The sequence below is a fragment of the Aotus nancymaae genome, unplaced genomic scaffold (genome assembly GCF_030222135.1).
Source record: "Aotus nancymaae isolate 86718 unplaced genomic scaffold, 86718_ANA_hifiasm-v0.15.2.pri h1tg000048l, whole genome shotgun sequence".
Taxonomy (NCBI): domain Eukaryota; kingdom Metazoa; phylum Chordata; class Mammalia; order Primates; family Aotidae; genus Aotus; species Aotus nancymaae.
Window position 1 is genome coordinate 2,223,896 of NW_026988462.1, and position 18,068 is coordinate 2,241,963.

General features: G+C 50.3%; 1 protein-coding gene across 1 annotated transcript in view; it reads left to right on the forward strand.

Annotated features, from left to right (window-relative positions):
- Window positions 1-2,685: 2,685 nt before the first annotated feature.
- The window catches only part of SLC15A1 (solute carrier family 15 member 1), a 63,980-nt gene continuing 48,597 nt past the window's right edge, over window positions 2,686-18,068 (forward strand). Inside the window, exon 1 of the mRNA XM_021667908.2 lies at window positions 2,686-2,725. Coding sequence (XP_021523583.1) covers window positions 2,722-2,725 — 4 coding nt within the window. The 5' untranslated portion in view covers window positions 2,686-2,721. The remainder of the gene's footprint in view (window positions 2,726-18,068) is intronic.

Below are 18,068 nucleotides of genomic sequence, written 5' to 3' on the forward strand. Positions count from 1 at the left end.
GGTGAAGGAGGCACATCCAACCCCCACTTCCCATCATGGCCTGAAGCAGTCTCTAAGGTTAAATTTTAAGAGTGCCCTGGCAGAGGAGGAAGTCCATTTAGATGTCTGAGAGACCTTAGAAATTTACTTTTGGGCCGGGTGCGGTAGCTCACGCCTGGAATCCTAGCACTTTAGGAGGCAGAGGCAGGCGAACCACGAGGTCAGGAGTTCCAGACCAGCCTGGCCAACATGGTGAAACCCCGTCTCTACTGAAAATACAAAAATTAATCGGGCGTGGTGTCAGGCACCTGTAATCCCAGCTACGAGGCTGAGGCAGGAGAATCGCTTGAAAACAGGAGGTGGAGGTTGCAGTGAGCCAAGATCATGCCATTGCACTCCAGCCTTGGCGACAGAGCAGGACTCCATCTTAAAAAGAAAAAAAAAAAAGAAGAAGAAATTTTCTTTTGGTTTATATTATCTCTCCCCTCCACAGCCGATCAGGGAGCAGCCCAGAGAGCGACAGGCCTCCAGGGCCTGGCTGATCTATTAGGATCTGCAGAGCCTGTCTCTTCAACCGCCTCGGTTTTTGTTCTTCATTAGGCTTCTCCATCGTGAGTCCCTTGCCTCTTCTGGCCTTGCTTTAAGGGATAAGAAGGTGAGCTCTGTGGGCACAGGCCTGTCTCTGCACTGGCCACCCACTCTGCCCAATGCCACCACTAGCATGGTCATTGGCACTGGGAGGTGATAAATAGTAATGCTTGAATGAAGGATTAAATGCGCATGTGGAAGAAACAGCATTGGTCTCACAACTACTGAGAAGTTGCTGCAGCCACTGCAGAAGTTCTGATTCCATAGATCGGGGACGGGGCCCGAGACTCTGCATTCCTCTCAAGTTCCCGGGTGATGCTGACGCTGCTGGTCCAGGGACCACACTTTAAGAACCGCTGGCTGAGACCAAGAGTGTGTTTCCAGGAGTCCGGGACTCCAGGGTTCATGAGCTCAGCACCAGAAACACCACCCTGCAGAGAAGACTGTGACCTAAACGAGCCACCACAAGCCCACCTTTCTACTCCCAGCATATCTGGCAGGTCTGCAACCGTGGGTGCACTTCCAAACGCACCAGAGCAAGCTTTCCTCTCCTTCAGGGCTGCATTTTTCGACGTCATGAGGTCCCGTGACTTGCAGCCGCCATTTCTGGAGGTAACATCAGCCGCTACCCTGTGTGTCTCAATGAAGCAACTTTTGAAGAGTTTCTTACTCTTCAGCTGCAATGAAGAAAGCACAGGAGCGGCAGGTCCAGCCGCCCGTGCGGAATAGCAGTCTCTGTTTCTCCCTAAGCACCTCCATCTTCCAGAAAAACTGGCTGGGGGAGTGCTAAGACTCAAAAGATAATAGAGTCAGGTGAGTGGATGAACAAAGTGTGCTCTATACACACAACAGAATATTCCTCAACTTCAGAAGGAAGGAACGCTGATGCGCTTCATACCTGGATGAGCCTGGAGGGCATCACCCAAGTGAAAGAAGCCAGACACAAAGGGACAAACACTGTCCATTTCTTCCCTGAGACGCTGGACTTGGCAGATTCGTGGAGACGGAAAGGAGAATGGCGGGTGTCAGCCTGGAGCCAGGGTGGACGGGGAGGACTGTGTAATGAGGCCACGGTTTCCGTTTGGGAAGATGAAGTTCTGGAGCTGGATGGTGGCGATGGTGGGACAACAATGAGAATGTACTTAACGCCACTGAACTGTGCACTTCAGACTGTTTTATGTTGTATTTCAGCATGATTAAAACAAAAAGGCTGTGGAAATTCACCTTCATTCCCCCTCCCCCGCTTTTTTTTTTGAGACAGAGTGTTACTTCTTACTCTGTCTCCAGACTGGAGTGCAGTGGCACAATCTCGGCTCACCACAACTTCTGCCTTCCATATTCAAGCAGTTCTCCTGCCTCAGCCTCCCAAGTAGCTAGGATTACAGGCATGCGCTACCACACCCAACTAATTTTGTATTTTTAGTAGAGACAGAGTGTCATCATGTTGGCCAGGAAGATCTCGATCTCCTGACCTCGTGAACCGCCGGCCTCAGCCTCCCAAAGTGTAGATTACAGGTGTGAGCCACCGCACCTGGCCTGGTGATTCTTAAAGAAAGAAAATGTAGAATTCCCCACAAATGCTTTCAAAGGCTGAATCTCAAAATAAAGCCACACGCACATTCTCACACACACACTCACACACACATCATACACACATTCTCACACGCACTCACGCTCAATCCTCATTCACACACACGCTCACACACACACACACACCCCACACACTCTCACACAGCTGACCCCTGTCCCGCCGTGTTTTGCCTCCCCACCCAGACACGTGCGTTCCTCCCGCAGTGGTTTCCAAAGTGTGGTTAGACTTGTGAGAAATGCACATTCTGGGGCCCCAGCCCCGACCTCCTGAGTCGGCCGGCCTGGGAATCTGCGTTGTGACCCGCCCTCCCCGGGCCTGCTGCGCTCCCGTCGGGGAATTCCCGCCCGCACCGGGGCCGGGGCCGGGGTCCACGCGCGGGGCTCGGGAGCGCCGACCTCTGCTCCCCGCGGCACCGCCCCCCGGGTGGAGCCGGCGGCCCCGCCTCGCAGAGCTGGGGCTGCACCTGGGGCGGCGGGGCCGGGCCTGGACGCCAGGTCTGAGAAGCCGCACCTGCCAGGAGCGCGTCCCGCCCGCCGGTCGCAGGAGCCCTCGGAGCCGCAGCCATGGGTACGCTCGGCGGGCAGGGGGCGCGGGGGGGGCGCCGCGGAGGGCCGGCCGGGCTTTGGACTCGGGTCCCCGCCGTCACCCGGCGCTCGGAGCGGCGTGGGCACCGGGGCGCGCGAAGGGGACGCGGCGGCCGGAAGCGGGACGACCTGGAGGCCCACGGGGTCCGGGAGGTTGCGGGGCGCCCGAGGTCCTCTCCCGGGTGGTCACCGCGCGGAGGCCGGGGGGCCCAGAGGCGCCCACTCCGCCGAGGTGGCTAACCTGACCCGCCCGCCCGTTGGGCACTGCGGTCCTAGTGTTCCCACCCTGCGGGCCGGGCGTGCGCTGGGAGCGGGACCCCGCGGGCGACAGCAGGACCCACAGAAACGCCGTCGAACTGGGCGCCTCGTGGCTGCCTCTGCACTTCTCTTTCCTCTGGCTGGCGAAGAGACCCTGGAGTTCCGCAGGGAGCCCTGGCCCGAGAGGAGTTGGGGCCGTCTCTTTCTGGCCCCCTCTTAACCCTCTGCACTGTGCCCCGGCTTAATTTAAGGCACTTTCTGTGCCTTATAGAAGGTGAGGAGCCTGGCTCTTGTTGGGGCTGGAGCATCAGCAGAGCAGCTATGAGGCACCTTGACTCCTGCCCCGCTCGAATTAACCACCCTGGAACTGAGGCAGACTCAGGAGAATGAACGCAGACCCGGAGAGAGCTGCGGGAGCGCAGCCCGGCCTGCTGCTTTCTTAAAGATGAGAAGCCCACTCAGCTCCCCAAAGTTGTGCGGTGGATGCCCCAAGCCAGCACTTTGCAGGTGTGGCCACGTGGGTGAGGGGAACTGAGCCTGTAGACAGGAATGCCGGTCGGTGGCTGCCTCAGTGGTCCCGGTGGGGTGATGTGTGTCTTGCCCAGCCCCCGGGTGCACCCGACGCCTGGCTCTCAGAACGCCTGCCGGGCACACCGTGTTGTGGTTCCTAAGGAGAAGCAGTGAGTGGTTCACATTTTGGACTTCTAATTGTGGCCAACTGTGCCTGCTCCAGAAAGACCTGCACCTTCCCTCTCTGCCAGGCTGTGGCAGAGCTCAGCTCGCCAGGCAGATTCCTGGGCTGCAGTTCTGGGTCCCGCCTCAGACCAGTCCCACCTGTCACTCCATGTAACTTTGCTGGGAGGTGCTCTGAACTATTTCTGTTGATCGTCAAATACCAAATACCTGAGTAGCATCCTTGTTGAGTTGGAATTCATGACCCGTGTTTAGCACTTCAGCAGATCCAATCCGGATCGTTGTTAAAGGCAGCTGCCTGGTTGTTGGTGAAGGAATACAGTTAGCTTTTGAAGCCTCCTCCCAAATGAATTGAGCGTTCTAGTCTGCCACTGGTCCTCTCCGTTTGTTTGCAACCGAGATTGACATAGCATGTGAATAGCAGCAAAAAAGTTTAAATGCAAACACCGATTTGATTTTTATTGAAGCCCCAACTTTTCAACATCAAGGGTTAGCAAATGAAAAAAATGTTTAATCGTTGTTAAGGGGAAAGAAAGTAGTAACAAGAACAGATCTGTGGTGCTTAGTTCATGCCAGCATTGTTTCCGATCCCTCAGTCACCGAGGAGACACTTGAAGCAGTTGGTGAACGAGGCAGGAGACGAGCAGGGCATGGTCCTTAGAGAAGCTGGTGCCTCCTGCCTCTGACTTCGTCCCACTGGAATTAGAACAAATTTTCCCAGTAGATGCTTTTTCACCCTTGAGAATCCAGGAGCAGAAGTTCTGAATGAATAGGAAAGTGAGGGAGAGGGATCGGATGAGACTCAGAACTGCGCCATGAAGGCATTTATTAGACTTAGCAACAGAAGCAAGGAGAATCCACAACAGCCGACAGGGTAAATACAAGTTGCTTCGGATGCGACCACACCCAGCCCAGCCTGGCTCAGCGTCTTGTTGGGCTCCCGAACGGCACCTCCTTTGCTTAAAGCAGTGGTCGACAGTCTCTTCTGGAAGGCGCCAGGGAGGAAATGCTTTGGGTCCTGGGGGCCACGTGGTGTCCGTGGCAACTTCTCAATGCTGTAGTTCTAGAGCAGCTGTAGACAACAGACAAACAAGTGGGCAGACCAGTTTCAATAAAACTTCATATACTCGGACATTTGAATTTTATGTAATTTTCATGTGCCACAACATAATCTTCAAAAACTTTTCTCAATCACTTAAAAATACAAGAACCATTCTTAGCTTGCCAGCCACACAGAAACAGGCGGTGGGCCAGATTCAGCCCGTGAGCCACAGTTTGGGGACCCTTGCTTTAGGGTATCTTTGTGCTGCTTAGAGGCTGGGGTGAGAGATGCCATTTTCCCAAGGGCTGTCAGTTGAATTAAGTCTCCAAATAGCAGAAAACTTCTTAGATGCTGGGAAGAAGGCTCAGTAAGAAAAAGCAGCCTCTGAAGGCTTTGTGGGGTCATAGGGCTGGGGATGCTTTTGGGGAAGATTTCGACTATTTGGTCTCTTTCCTCCCACCCCGCCTCACTCCCTCATCCGAAGCTTAGCAAGACCCTATGCTAAATGGACTCTGAAAATTAGGTGCAAGGCTTCAGGCTGTATGCAGCAAGCTCCTGCCTCTATCTGCCAAGACCTCCAGGTTGATTGGAGATATTCACTCACTTAATGAAGGAGGCTTTGTTCTCTTCCTGCCCCACCAGGTCTCAGCCTCCTGGCTGGCCTTGTTTGTGATTCTGATGAGTTTTTCCAAGTCAGCTGCCTGGGCTTAAAATGATGGGTAAGCGGTGAAGGTCCCTCACACCTGGAGAGTCCCTCCCACTCTCTCCTCCTCTTGTCAGCTCTTGAGTCAACCGGAGAACAATGTTGAAGTGCCAGGGCAGCTGGTGTCCCTGCTGCAAGCTCCAGAGGCGGCCCCACGCTGCAGGAGGCCTTTGGCATAGCGGGCAGCAAGGAGAGAACTGCTGACATTGGGTTCTTTCTGGCTAAGATTGCTGAGTCAGCGGTTTTCAAACTTGAGTGTGCCTCAGGCTCATGGGAGTGAGGGCTTGTTCCAGCAGCGGGGCTCGCCAGACCCCTCGCCTGGAGTCTCTGGAGCAGTAGGTGCGGGGCAGAGCATAAGCACAGGGCCACATTCCCAGGTGGGGTGATGCTGCTGGTCCCAGGCCCTCGCTTGGAGAACCCCGGCTCTCAAGAACCCCCATTTTCTTTTTCTTGACCCCTACCCATGTGCAAATGTTGCTACTGTGCCCTAAAAATTAGGCTGTGGGAAGATCTATGCATTCTGGCCCATGGCTTGTCTGTGTGGGTACATGTCCATGATGATGAAGCGTCGGGTAAATTAGCAGGTAGAACTTGAGAATTAGCCGGCCGGTGCTGTCAGCATAGGGAGGGCTGGGCGCTGCGGCTCACACCTGTAATCTCAGCATTTTGGGAGGCTGAGACAGGCGGGTCCTTTGAGCTCAGAAGTTTGAGAGCAGTCTGGGCAACATGGCAAAACCCTGTCTCTACAAAAAAAAAAAAAAAAAAATTCGCTAGGCCTGGTGGCGCGCACCTCTAGTCCCAGCTACCCTGGAGGCTGAGGCCAGAGGATGGCTTGAGCCCAGGAGGTGGAGGTTGCAGTGAGCTAAGATTGCTCCAGCTTGGGCAACAGAGGGACTGTATCTGAAATGAAAAAGAAGTAGGGAGGGGTGGAAATGAATGGGAGCGATCCTGAATGTGGCTCTGCTGGGCTGACCAGACACTCCCAGTCCTCAGCTATGCAGGAATTTACCTACCATGGAGGATTAAATAACCCTGCCTTGGAGAAAGTCATGTCCTCAGGGAGCAGGAACAGAAACCTGTAAACAACACTTCTACTCCGAGTTGGAGTTGAGGAAAATGAGGTACTATGAGACCAGTGAAAGCAGCAACTAGGAGTGTTTGTCTAAGCTGAAGGATGTGCCTACTGTGGATTTGCCCAGTTTGAATGGATGCTAAATGTTTGCAAGGACCGTCACATCTCTTACAAAATGTCTTGAGTAGAATTATTCCATTTTTTGTTCACTTGGGTTTTTTTGTTTGTTCATTTGTTTTTTGAGACAGAGTCTTGCTCTGTCGCCCAGGCTGGAGTACAGTGGTGCAATCTCGGCTCACTGCAACCTCTGCCTCCTGGGTTCAAGCGATTCTCCTGCCTCAGCCTCCCAAGTAGCTGGCATTACAGGCATGTGCTACCATGCCCAGCTAATTATTTTTGTATTTTTAGTAAAGACAGGGTTTCACCATGTTGGTCAGGCTAGTCTCAAACTGCTGACCTCGTGATCCACCCCACTTGGCTTCCCAACATGCTGGGATTACAGGCGTGAGCCACCGCACCTGGCCGGGTTTTTTTGATTAATAATTTTTTTGCTGCCCTTTGAGTTACTGAACCATTCCATGAAGAACAAACAGGGCTTACTCAATGGTCTAGTTAAGCTACCAGTAATCTCCTCCCTAGAATATGGCACAGCCACTCTATTCCCCACAGCAGAGCTGCTAATGACTGGGGGCCTGGTGTGGAACCTTGGAGCCGAGACTCCCCAGTCAGCTGTGTTCCCATGGCGGGGGCAGCAGTCCCAGATACAGTCACATCTTGATTCTATGCCTTGCAGGAGAGAAAGTGGGTAGGTGCCCCCGGTGAGCTGATAAGGAAATAAATACAAGGGTCAGGCCTGAGGAAGCTTTCCACATTCTTCCATGAGGACAGTGAAAAAGAAAGCAGTGTTCTCAGCGGAGCGAGCACTGTGACTCATCATCCTGGGGTTACAGCACAGAGAACCAAGAAGTCACTCTTTTGTACCTTTGTCCTTTGGTTTCAGAAGGTGGAAGTCTATTGCGGAGGACAGTGGACCCTGGGGTCATCTCGTGGATGTGATTTCAAGGGGGCTTTGACAGCCAGGTGGGGCCACACCTCTGCTCTCGGCCCCTCTGGTTTTTGGGGTTTAGGATGCGTGCAGCTATGAGAACACCGTGAAAGCATGGGCTCAGCAGGTGGGAAGTGCCACAGCTGCAGGGCAGAGGGACAGGGTCTTCCACAGAGGCTTGAGGAGGAGGAAGATCCAGTTCGTCTCCTGGTTCCTAGACTGGAAACGGCTCAAAGCCCCATGTCAGGCTGTGGAAAGGAGTCTCTCATTGGAGAGAGGGTTTCGAGTCCTCCAGGTACCATGTGGGGATATGTAACAACAGGTACATGTTCAGAGGAAATTTTGGTTCAGAGATCAGGTTGACAACTGGAAAATTCACACAATGTACTTACATAAAAAGCTTCATTAAAAGTTCTCAAACCGGGCAGTTAAAACTTCTACAATCTGCTCCAGTGACAAGATTTTACTCTAAGCTCTATTAGGACATGGCAGACGTTTATACATTTGAGATGTTCTTGAGGAAGTAAACCTTTTTTTCCATTAAATCAAAACACCTTGCAGAGAAAAGAGAACACATATACACTGCTGGTGGGAGTGTAAATTAGTCCAACTATTGTAGAAAGCATTGTGGCGACGCCTCCAAGAACTACCATCTGACCCAGCAGTCCCATTACTGGGTATATACCCAAAGGAATAGAAATCATTCTACCAGAAAGACACCTGCACACATATGTTCATTGCAGCACTATTCACAACAACAAAGACATACAATCAACCTGGATGCCTGTCAATGAAAGACTAAAGAAAATGTGGTACATGTACACTGTGGAATACTATGCAGCCATAAAAAAGAACAAGATCATGTCCTTACCAGGAACATGGATGGAGCTGTAGGCCATTATCTGCAGCAAATTAACAGGAACAGCAAACCAAACGCTGCATATTCTCACCTATAAGTGGCAGCAAAATAATGAGAACACAAAGTCACCAAGAGGGGAACCACACGCACTGGGGCTACTTGAGGGTAGAGGATAGGAGGAGAGAGAGGTTGGGAAAAAAACAACTGTTGGTACTAGGCTTAGTACCTGGGTGGCAAAATAATCTGTACATCAAAACCCTGAGTCATGAGTTATCTATATAACAGAACTGCACATGTACCCCTAAAATCAAAGTTAAAATATTAAATATTACAAGTTAAAAAAACAAAACTCAAAACACCTAAGCTCACGTGGTGTATTTGTTCCTGTGGTGGCCGTAGCAAAAGCACCACAAACTGGGGAATGTGAAGCAACAGAAAAGTCTTCTCTCTCAGTCCTGCAGGCTGGGAGCCCAGAATCAAGGGGTCCACAGGGCCACACCCGCTCCGAAGGCTCTATGGGAGACCATTTGGGACCTTCCTCTTGCTCTGGTAGTGGCCGGTGGTCCTTGGCATCTCTGGGCTTGTGGACACGTGCCTGCTGTCTCTGCCAGCCCATCTGTCTCCATGTCGCTTTTCCTCCTCTTAGGAGCACACTACTCACGTTGGATGAGGGACCACCCTGTCCTAGGATGACCTGGTCTTCACTAATTTCGTCTGCAACAACTCTATTTCCAAATAAGATCACTTTCTGAGATTGTGGGAAGCATGTGAATTTGCGGGGGATTGGGCAGGATACTATTCAACACCCAGCATGGAAACAGAAAGCATCCTCTCTGAAGTATGTCTGTGGCTGAGAGATGACTTTAGGTAGAAAATGCGTAGTGTAGAGATAGCTCCATCACGGCCTCCATCTTCAGCTCGGATGCTACATTTGGTGACCAGTGTCTTCCCGCCGCAAGACAGATGGGTTTTCTGGTCATAGCTCTAATCAACTGTAAATGGTCCACTTAGTAAGAGAGTTGGTATGTAGAAAACAGGTCCTAGGCCAGGCGCGGTGGCTCACGCCTGGAATCCCAGCACTTTGGGAGGCTGAGGCGGGTGGATCATGAGGTCAGGAGATAGAGACCATCCTGGCTAACCTGGTGAAACCCCATCTCTACTAAAAATACAAAAATTAGCTGAGCATGGTGGTGCACACCTGTAGTCCCGGCTACTTAGAAGGCTGAGGCAGGAGCATCGCTTGAACCCAGGAGGTGGAGGTTGCAGTGAGCTGAGATTGCACCACTGCACTCCAGCCTGGTGATAGAGCAAGACTCCATTTCAAAAAATAAAAAAGAGAGAGAAAGAAAACAGACCCCAGAGTGATGTAGGAGACACAGGCAATTTACCTCCAGTTCTAAAAGCAGCGTTCCCATCCTGCTGATGCTGCACTATGGATCTACAGATAAGGCTTCCAGGCAACCTTCACGCTCAGTGTTTCACGTTTCTGTTTTTTTGAAAAATGTAGCTGTTCCTGCGATGCATGCTAATTTGAAAATTATAAGAGAAGCATGAAAAAAAAGTCACCTGACATTTTTATGGAAAGTTGTTAGATAATATCTAATGACATTTAAAAAATACACATATTTTAATAGTGTTCTGCTTCTAGAAGTTTCTTACAGATACTCTCATGACAGGAAAGAGGCATGTGCAACCCAAGTATTAGATTGGTACAAAAGGAACTGCGGTTTTTGCCATTACTTTTAATCTATCGTGTGGGCAGAAAACTTGCATTCTGTTTTATACCCTAACTTCACACTCAACCATGATTGTAAAGCATTTTTTTCTAATTATAATTTACCACTTAAAAAAAAAGTGCGTGTATAAGTTAGGGTCTTGAACTTCATTGCCTTGAAAAGCAACCCTCCAAAAGGCTAGGAGATTGGGTGGGTTTTTTGGTTGGTTGGTTGGTTGTTTTGTGAGACAGAGTCTCACTCTGTCACTTCGGCTGGAGTGCAGTGGCACAATCACAGCTCACTGCAGCCTTGACCTCCCTGGCTCAAGCAATCCTCCTGCCTGAGCCTCCCAAGTAGCTGGGACTAGGGGCACGTGCCACCACGCTTAGCTCATTTTTAGATTTTTTGTAGAGGTGGGGTCTTGCCACATTGCCCAGGCTTATTTCCTTTTACTTTAGTGACACTCACATCTTTAGTGTTGTTTTCTCCTCTGACAATGTACAGTATTGTCAGGGCCACCATTTCTGTTGCCTGTTGGGTGTGTGGAGCCGATGCTGTCCCAGAGGCTGGTATCTGCTTCCCTTCGTGGTTTTGTGTTCTATGTCTGTCTTCCGAGGGTGCTGGGCAGAAAGCCCCCCACCTCAGCAGAACCCTTGGGGAGCCCCTCACCACCTTCTTATCCTCTTGTGTTCTGGGAGGACCGCCAGGCGTCTGCTGGGACTCAGGTCAGCTGCAGTCAAGCCTTGGCCTGGTGGCCTGTGTGCAAAGGCTGTGGGATAGGCTGCTCCCCGCATGGCCTCACGCCCAGTCACCTGATAAACCCACATTCTCCCTCCGGCGCCAGTTTCCTTAGACGGTTCTAAGTTAGTTTCCTGCTGTTAGGGTTTAGTATGATTTCTTTGTTCCTGGAGTCTGATGCCTCATTTGTTTTTAGCAGTGGTGCAGGAGAGAGAAGCAGGAGTCTGATGAAAGCGGCATTCTGAAAACCGCACATCAGCGTCTTCTGTGTTTATGTTTCTATTTGTTGCTGGATTAGAGGAACTGCAGCTTCCTAGTGGGGAAGAAGGTAGCTGTGGAAAGGATAATTTTTTTTTGAGATGGAGTCTCCCTTTGTCACACAGGCTGGAGTGCAGTGGTACGATCTCAGTTCACTGCAACCTCCACCTTCTGGGTTCAAGCAATTCTTGGGCCTCAGTCTCCTGAGTGGCTGGGATTATAGGCATGCAGCTGAATTTTGCATATTTAGTAGAGACAGGATTTCACTTTGTTGACGAGGCTGGTGTCAAGCTCCTAGCCTCAAGTGATCCACCCGCCTCGGCCTCCCAAAGTGCTTGCATTACAGGAGGAGAGCTAATTTTTGTATATTTAGTAGAGACAGGATTTCACCATGTTGGCCACGCTGGTCTCAAGCTCCTGGCCTCAAGTGATCCACCCGCCTCGACCTCCCAAAATGCTGGGATTACACATGTGAGCCACCATGCCTGCCTCTGAAAAAGAGGCTATTTTTATGAAGAGAAGTTGAGGACAGACGCAGCTGGGTGCGGGCTATGCTCTCATCGCGGTCCCAGCGGAAGGACCCCTGGTATGGAACGCAGCCCACGCTCCGGTCACCAGCAGTGCAGCCACCAGCGACACCTCTTCTGATTGGAGCTAGTGGCCCTCGTTCACTTGTCAGGCCAGGCTTCCCTGGGCTGCATCCGGCCCGGAAGCCCACACTTTTCTAACGCACAAGAGAATACCAGGTGGACAAGCAGAGCCCCCAAGGGTGGGAAAGGCGGCAAACCATTCCAATCCAAGAAGAAAAAAAATCAGCAAGCCAGGCGAGAAACAGCCTCAACAATAGCCGCTCCAGAAACAAGGGCTTTGGGCTACAGGCACCGAATTTCTTCTAGAGCTAAACTGACTCTGAGGGTGGAAGATCCCATTTAAGGAAAGCAAAATGCTTTTCATTGCTCCATCAAAGCTTATCCATTTTGGAAGAAACATCAAACCAAGCTTGTGATGCCAGGCACCCACATCCTTCCTCTTTCCCGCCACCCACCCCGTCCTCAGGGCAGTCACAGTGAAGCCTGGTGCGGGTCCTGCTGCTGCTTTTTGAAGTGGCACATGCTTTATTTTCTTAAGAAGTGAGAGAGACATCCTATGCCACAGGAGGCTCTGTGACATTTTTCCGAAGTAGCACCGCTTGCTCTGCTGGGGCAGCTGTAAAGGGTCTAAAGAGCCCTGATGAGATGGGAGAGAGGATGTGGGAGGCCAAGGAGGCAGAGAGAGCCCACGTGGACATGGAGTTCTGAAAGGGCCCAAGGGGAGAGAGAAAAGTCGGCATGTGGACAGACAGCTGGGGCAGAGGAGGATGGAGTTACAGACAGACCCTGGGGGGCCTTGAATACCGGGCCGGGAGTACAGCTTCACCTGCAGGAAGGAGAGAGCACACAAGGTTTGGGAGCAAGATTCTCCACTGGAGGAAGCTCAGGTCAGTGGTGTGGACAGTGGACAGCCCAGGTGGAGTGGGTGACCCTGGACGGGGTCATGCCTAGCAAGCGCCTCCCTGCCCCAGGCTCATTTCTGCATCCGCTGACTAGCATGGCTGTGGAGCAATTCCTGCCTGGTGCACACTATAGCAACGTCCAATTGCAAAGCAGTTCAATAGGCAATATAATGCTTGTCACGACAAATACAAATGCGATGCCATGATGGCTTGAATTCGAGAAGATGGACTTTGCTCTGGTCCACACCATCCTCATCCCCATGGCCTGACTTCCAGCATGACATCCTTAGGCCCCCCTTCTTTGGGTCAAAGTAAACGACCCTGGAGGAGGCTCTTTCTTCTTCAATGGCCACCTCCTCACCCCTGCCAGGTTCCCCCATGGTAAATTTTTTTCTGTATTTTAAGTCAGTCCTTCCTAAAGATGCACTCACACTCAGTAAAGACTCTGCCAAGTTGTCTTCCTGAGATGCAGTGAATAAAAAAACTCATTTTATTCATGTAGATTCCATCTTAATAACTAACTTTCAGAGAAAGTGGTAGATTGTGTCAGTTTGTTCTTGCAGTGGTATAAAGAAATACCTGAGACTGGGTAATTTGTAAAGAAAGAGGGTATAATTGGCTTATGGCTCTGCAGCCTGTACAAGAAGCATGTGCTGGCATCTGCTCACTTCTGGGGAGGCCTCAGGAAACTTATCCTCATGGAAGGTGAAGGGGGAGCAGGCATGTCACATGGCTGGAGTGGGAGCACCGAGTGAGGGGGAGGTGCTACACACTTTTAAACAACCAGATCTCATGATAACTCACTATTGTGAGGACAGTCCCAAGGGAGAGGGTGCTAAACCATTCATGAGAAACTTCCCCCATGAGCCAGCCTCCTCTCCCCAGGCCCCACCTCCAACATTGAGCATTATATTTCAATATGAGATTTGGGCAGGGACACACATTCAAACTGTATCATTCCCTCTGGCCTCCCCAAATCTCACGTCCCTCTCGCATTTCAAAATACAATCATGCTTTTCCAATAATCCCCCAAAGTCTTAACTCATTCAGCTTTAACTCAGAAGTCCAAGTCCAAACTCTCCTCCAAGGCAAGGCAAGTCTTTTCTACCTATAGGCCTGCACAATCAAAAACAAATTACTTATTTCCAAGATACAATGAGAGTGTAGGCATTGGGTAAACATTCCCATTCCAAAAGGGAGAAATCAGCCACAAACAAGGAGCTACAGGCCCCACCCAGGTCCAAAACCCAGTGGGGCAGTCATTAAATCTTAAAGCTCCAAAATAGTTTCCTGTAACTCTATGTACCACATCCAGGGCACACTGATGCAACAAGTGGGGTCCCAGGGCCTTGGGCAACTCTGCCTTTGTGGCTTTGCGGCGTTCAGCTCCAGAGCCTGCTCTCACATGTTGTTGACTGTCTGTGGCTCTTCTACGCTGAGGATGCAAGATGGTGGTGGATCTGTCATTCTGGGGTCTGGAGGATGGTGGCCCTCTTCTTACAGCTCCACTAAGCAATGACTCAGTGAGGACTCTGTGTGGGGGCTCCAACCCCACCTTTCCCCTCCATTCTACCCTACCAGAGGTTCTCTGTGAGTGCGCCACCCCTGCAGCAGGGCTTCTGCCTGGACATCCAGGCTTTTCCATACATCCTCTGAAATCTACGCAGAGGCTCCCAAGCCTCCTTCACTTTTGCAGTCTGTGGACACCTGCAGGCTTAACACCATGTGGAAGCCACCAAGGCTTATGGCTTGCGCCATCTGAAGCAGCAGCCTGGGCTGTATCTAGGGCTCTTTGAGCCAAGGCTGGAGCCTAAGTGGCTGGGATGCAAGAAGCAGTGTCCTGAGGCTGCATGGGGCTGTGGAGCCCTGGGATGGCCCATGAAACCATTCTTCCCTTCTAGGCCTCTGGGCTCTGTGATGGAAGGAGATGCCAGTTAGGTCTCTGAAATGCCTTAGAGGCCTTTCCTCCATTGTCTTGAGTGTCAGCACTTGACTTCTTCCTGTTATGCAAATATCTCTGGCAAGTGGTTGCTCCACAGCCTGCTTGAATTTCTCTGCTGAAAATGCATTTTCTTTCTCTGCCACATAGCCCGGCTGTAAATTTTTCCAACTTTTACAGTCTGCCTTCTCTTTAAATATAAGTCCCAGCTTTAAGTCATTTTATTTGCTCCCACCTATGAGCATAGGTTGCTAGAAGCAGCCAGGCCACATCTTGAATGCTTTGCTGCTTAGAAATTTCTTCTACCAGATATCCTAGTGTAACTGGGGTTGCGGGACACAGGGGAGGCTCGGCTCCTTCCCCCAGTGGGATGTGCCCAAGGTTCTTGGGTTCTCTCACCCAAGAATGGGGAGAGGGCCCTGATGGCATGGTGAGTTCATTCAAGTAAATAGCAGACCCAAAGAGTTTTTCAGAGAGTGATTTATTAGGCAGAGAGAGAGAGAGAGAGAGAGAGAGAGAGAGAGAGAGAGAGAGAGAGAGAAGTAGATAGAGCTCCCACGCTGTTGTGGGAGGGGATCCCAGAGAGGGGGTATCCCTATAGGGAGAGAGGGAGAGACAGCTTCCACGTTGCCATGTGAGGGAATCCAGAGTATAGTCCCTATAAGTAAGGGAGTAGGGGAAATTTTAACCCCAGAGTTACCCCTGCCTCATTCAAGTTCTCGTCCAGTAAGAAGAGCTTTTCCAGACTTCCTCTGGAGAGACTGACCTTCAACTCTAATTTTGAATAGATTGCCTGGCCCGCAATCAAAGCTTCCTCCCTCAGAGCTTTTGGCGGGCTTTCTAAACAAAGGAAGCTCATCTGGGCTTTCTACCCAGCCCGCGTGCGCGTGGGAAAGTTAGACAGAGAACTCTAAGTTCCCGGATGGGGACGTGGATGAAGGCCTGTCGGGCACGTTGTGGGAAATTTCTGCCTTGGAAACCACACCCCTTGTGGACTCAGTTTTCCTTGACACGATCCCTCAATAGGTCATCACTTTCAAGTTTAAACTTCCACAGATTCCTAGGGCATGGACACAATGCAGCCAAGTTCTTTGCTAAGATGTAACAAAAGTGACCTTTGCTCTAGTTCCCAATAATTTCCTCATTTCCATCTGAGACCTCTTCAGCCTGACCTTCATGGTCATGTCACTATTTGCATTTTGGTCACAACCATTTATCCAGTTTCTAAGAAGTTCCAAACTTTCCCTCATCTTCCTGTCTTCCTCTGAGCCCTCTACACTCTTCTGACCTATACCTGTTCCAAAGCTGCTTCTACATTTTCAGGTATCTTTATAGCAATGCCCCATTCCTCAGTACCATTTTTCTGTGTTAGGCCATTCTTGTATTGCTACAAGGAAACACCTGGGTAATTTATAAAGAAAAGAGATATAATTGGCTCACAGTTCTGCAGACTGTACAGGAAGCGTGGCAGCATCTGCTTCTGAGGAGGCCTCTGGAAGCTTTGAATCATGGCAGAAGGTGAAGAGGGAGCAGGCATGTCCTATGGCAATAGCGGGAGCAAGAGAGAGTGAGGGGGAAGATGCTACATACCCTAAAATGACCAGATCTAAGGCCGGACACAGTGGCTCATGCCTGTAATCCCAGCACTTTGGGAGGCCGAGGTGGGTGGATCACTTGAGGTCAGGAGTTTGAGACCAGCCTAGTTAACAGGGTGAAACTCTGTTTCTATTAAAAATACAAAAATTAGCCGGCCATGGTGGTGCATGCCTGTAATCCCAGCTACTCAGGAGGCTGATACAGGAGAATCGCTTGAACCCAGGAGGTGGAGGTTGCAGTGAGCTGAGATCACACCACTCTGCTCTAGCCTGGGTGAAAGAGCAAGACTCCATCTCAAAAGATAAAATAAAATAACCAGATCTCACAAGAACTCACTGTGGCAAGGACCAAGAGAGATGGTGCTAAAGCCCCCATGATGCCATCACCTCCCACCAGCCCCACCTCCAGCACTGGGGATTACATTTCAATATGAGATTTTGGTGGGGATATACATGCAAACTACATCATAGATGACAAAATGGAAGCCCAGAGGTTAAGCACCTTGATCAAGGCTGCAGGGCCAGAAGGAATGTCTCTACACTGAGGTTCGAGCTCTTGATTCCAAAAGCCCACATCCTTCCACTGGCTAGATGCAGGGGCAATATTGAGAACATTCTCTCCTTAATTGAAAAGCCGCTTTTGCCATTAGCAAGGTCACACTGTGCTCTTTCAGGGGCCAGCTCTTGTGGGACCGACTTTGTCAACTTGACTCCTTTACTCCTGGCTTATGAAAGCATTTCCAGAGCAAGCGCCAGAGCTTAGATTCTGCCAAATACAGTTTAAAAGGCAGGGGCCAGGTGTGCACTACTAAGCTCCAAGTAGAAAAATATAGTTTAGGAAAAAATTAATATAAAGAGCATTTCACCAACAAACAAAATGGGGCAGGAAATTTGAGTCTTAGTTATGTGTAAGGAGTGACTAAAGACCTGTATATACAGAGTTTGGGGCAAACCAATGTGTATTAGTTTCTAATTACCGCTATAACAAAGCCCCACAAGCTTAGTGGCGTACACAGTGCCTTCTCATAGTTCTGGAGGTCAGAAGTCTACAGTGAATTTGACTGAGCTAAAATCAAGATGTTGGCAGGGCTGCATCAAAAGGCTCTCAGGGAGAACCGGTATCCTTGCCTTTTCCAGCTTCTCCAGGCTGCCGCATTCCCTGGCTTGGGGACCCACCCTGCAACAATTGTAGTCACTCCCCTGCTTTCACCTTTTCTGACTTTTTAGGACACTTGTGATTGTATTGGGTCCACCTGGATAATCCAAGTTAAACTCTTCATCTCAAGACCCCTAATTCAATCATATCTGCAAAACCCTTTGGTCGCAGGAGGGAACATATCCCTGAATCCCAGCGATTACGGTAGGGACATCTCCAAGGGACCACTGTTCTGACCACCACACTTTGCAGTTTCAGAAACATATCCTCAAAACAGGAGCTGAAGCTTACAGTATTCCCTCAGTTTCACTCTTGGTCACGAAAGGAAACAGTTATGTCTCTGCCTGAAAGTGAGGGCTTCTCTCTTAGACCTCAGCAAAAAGCCTTGTTCCTTCTGACTTCTGAAGTCCAACTCCTGGAAGCACATTCTCTGCAGTCTGCCAGTTGCTGACAGAGTTATTAATTTCTAGGTAATAAAACATCAAAGTCAAAGTTTCCATCCCAAAATGGTTCAAAATATGGAGCATGCTTTATATAAATAGTAGGAAATATTCACATGAATGGGAGATTTCATTGAGTAGTGGGGGACAGGGGAGTCTCTTGTTTTCTCCTGCGTTCCCTGTTCCCCTCAGCCCCCAAGTCAATAATCATATAAATGTATAATATACACTTATTTCCTTAAATTCTTTAGCCAAAAGAAAAGCAAAACCACTGCTGGGTCTAGAATAGCAAGAGGAGCCTGCATTTATTCAGTGATGACA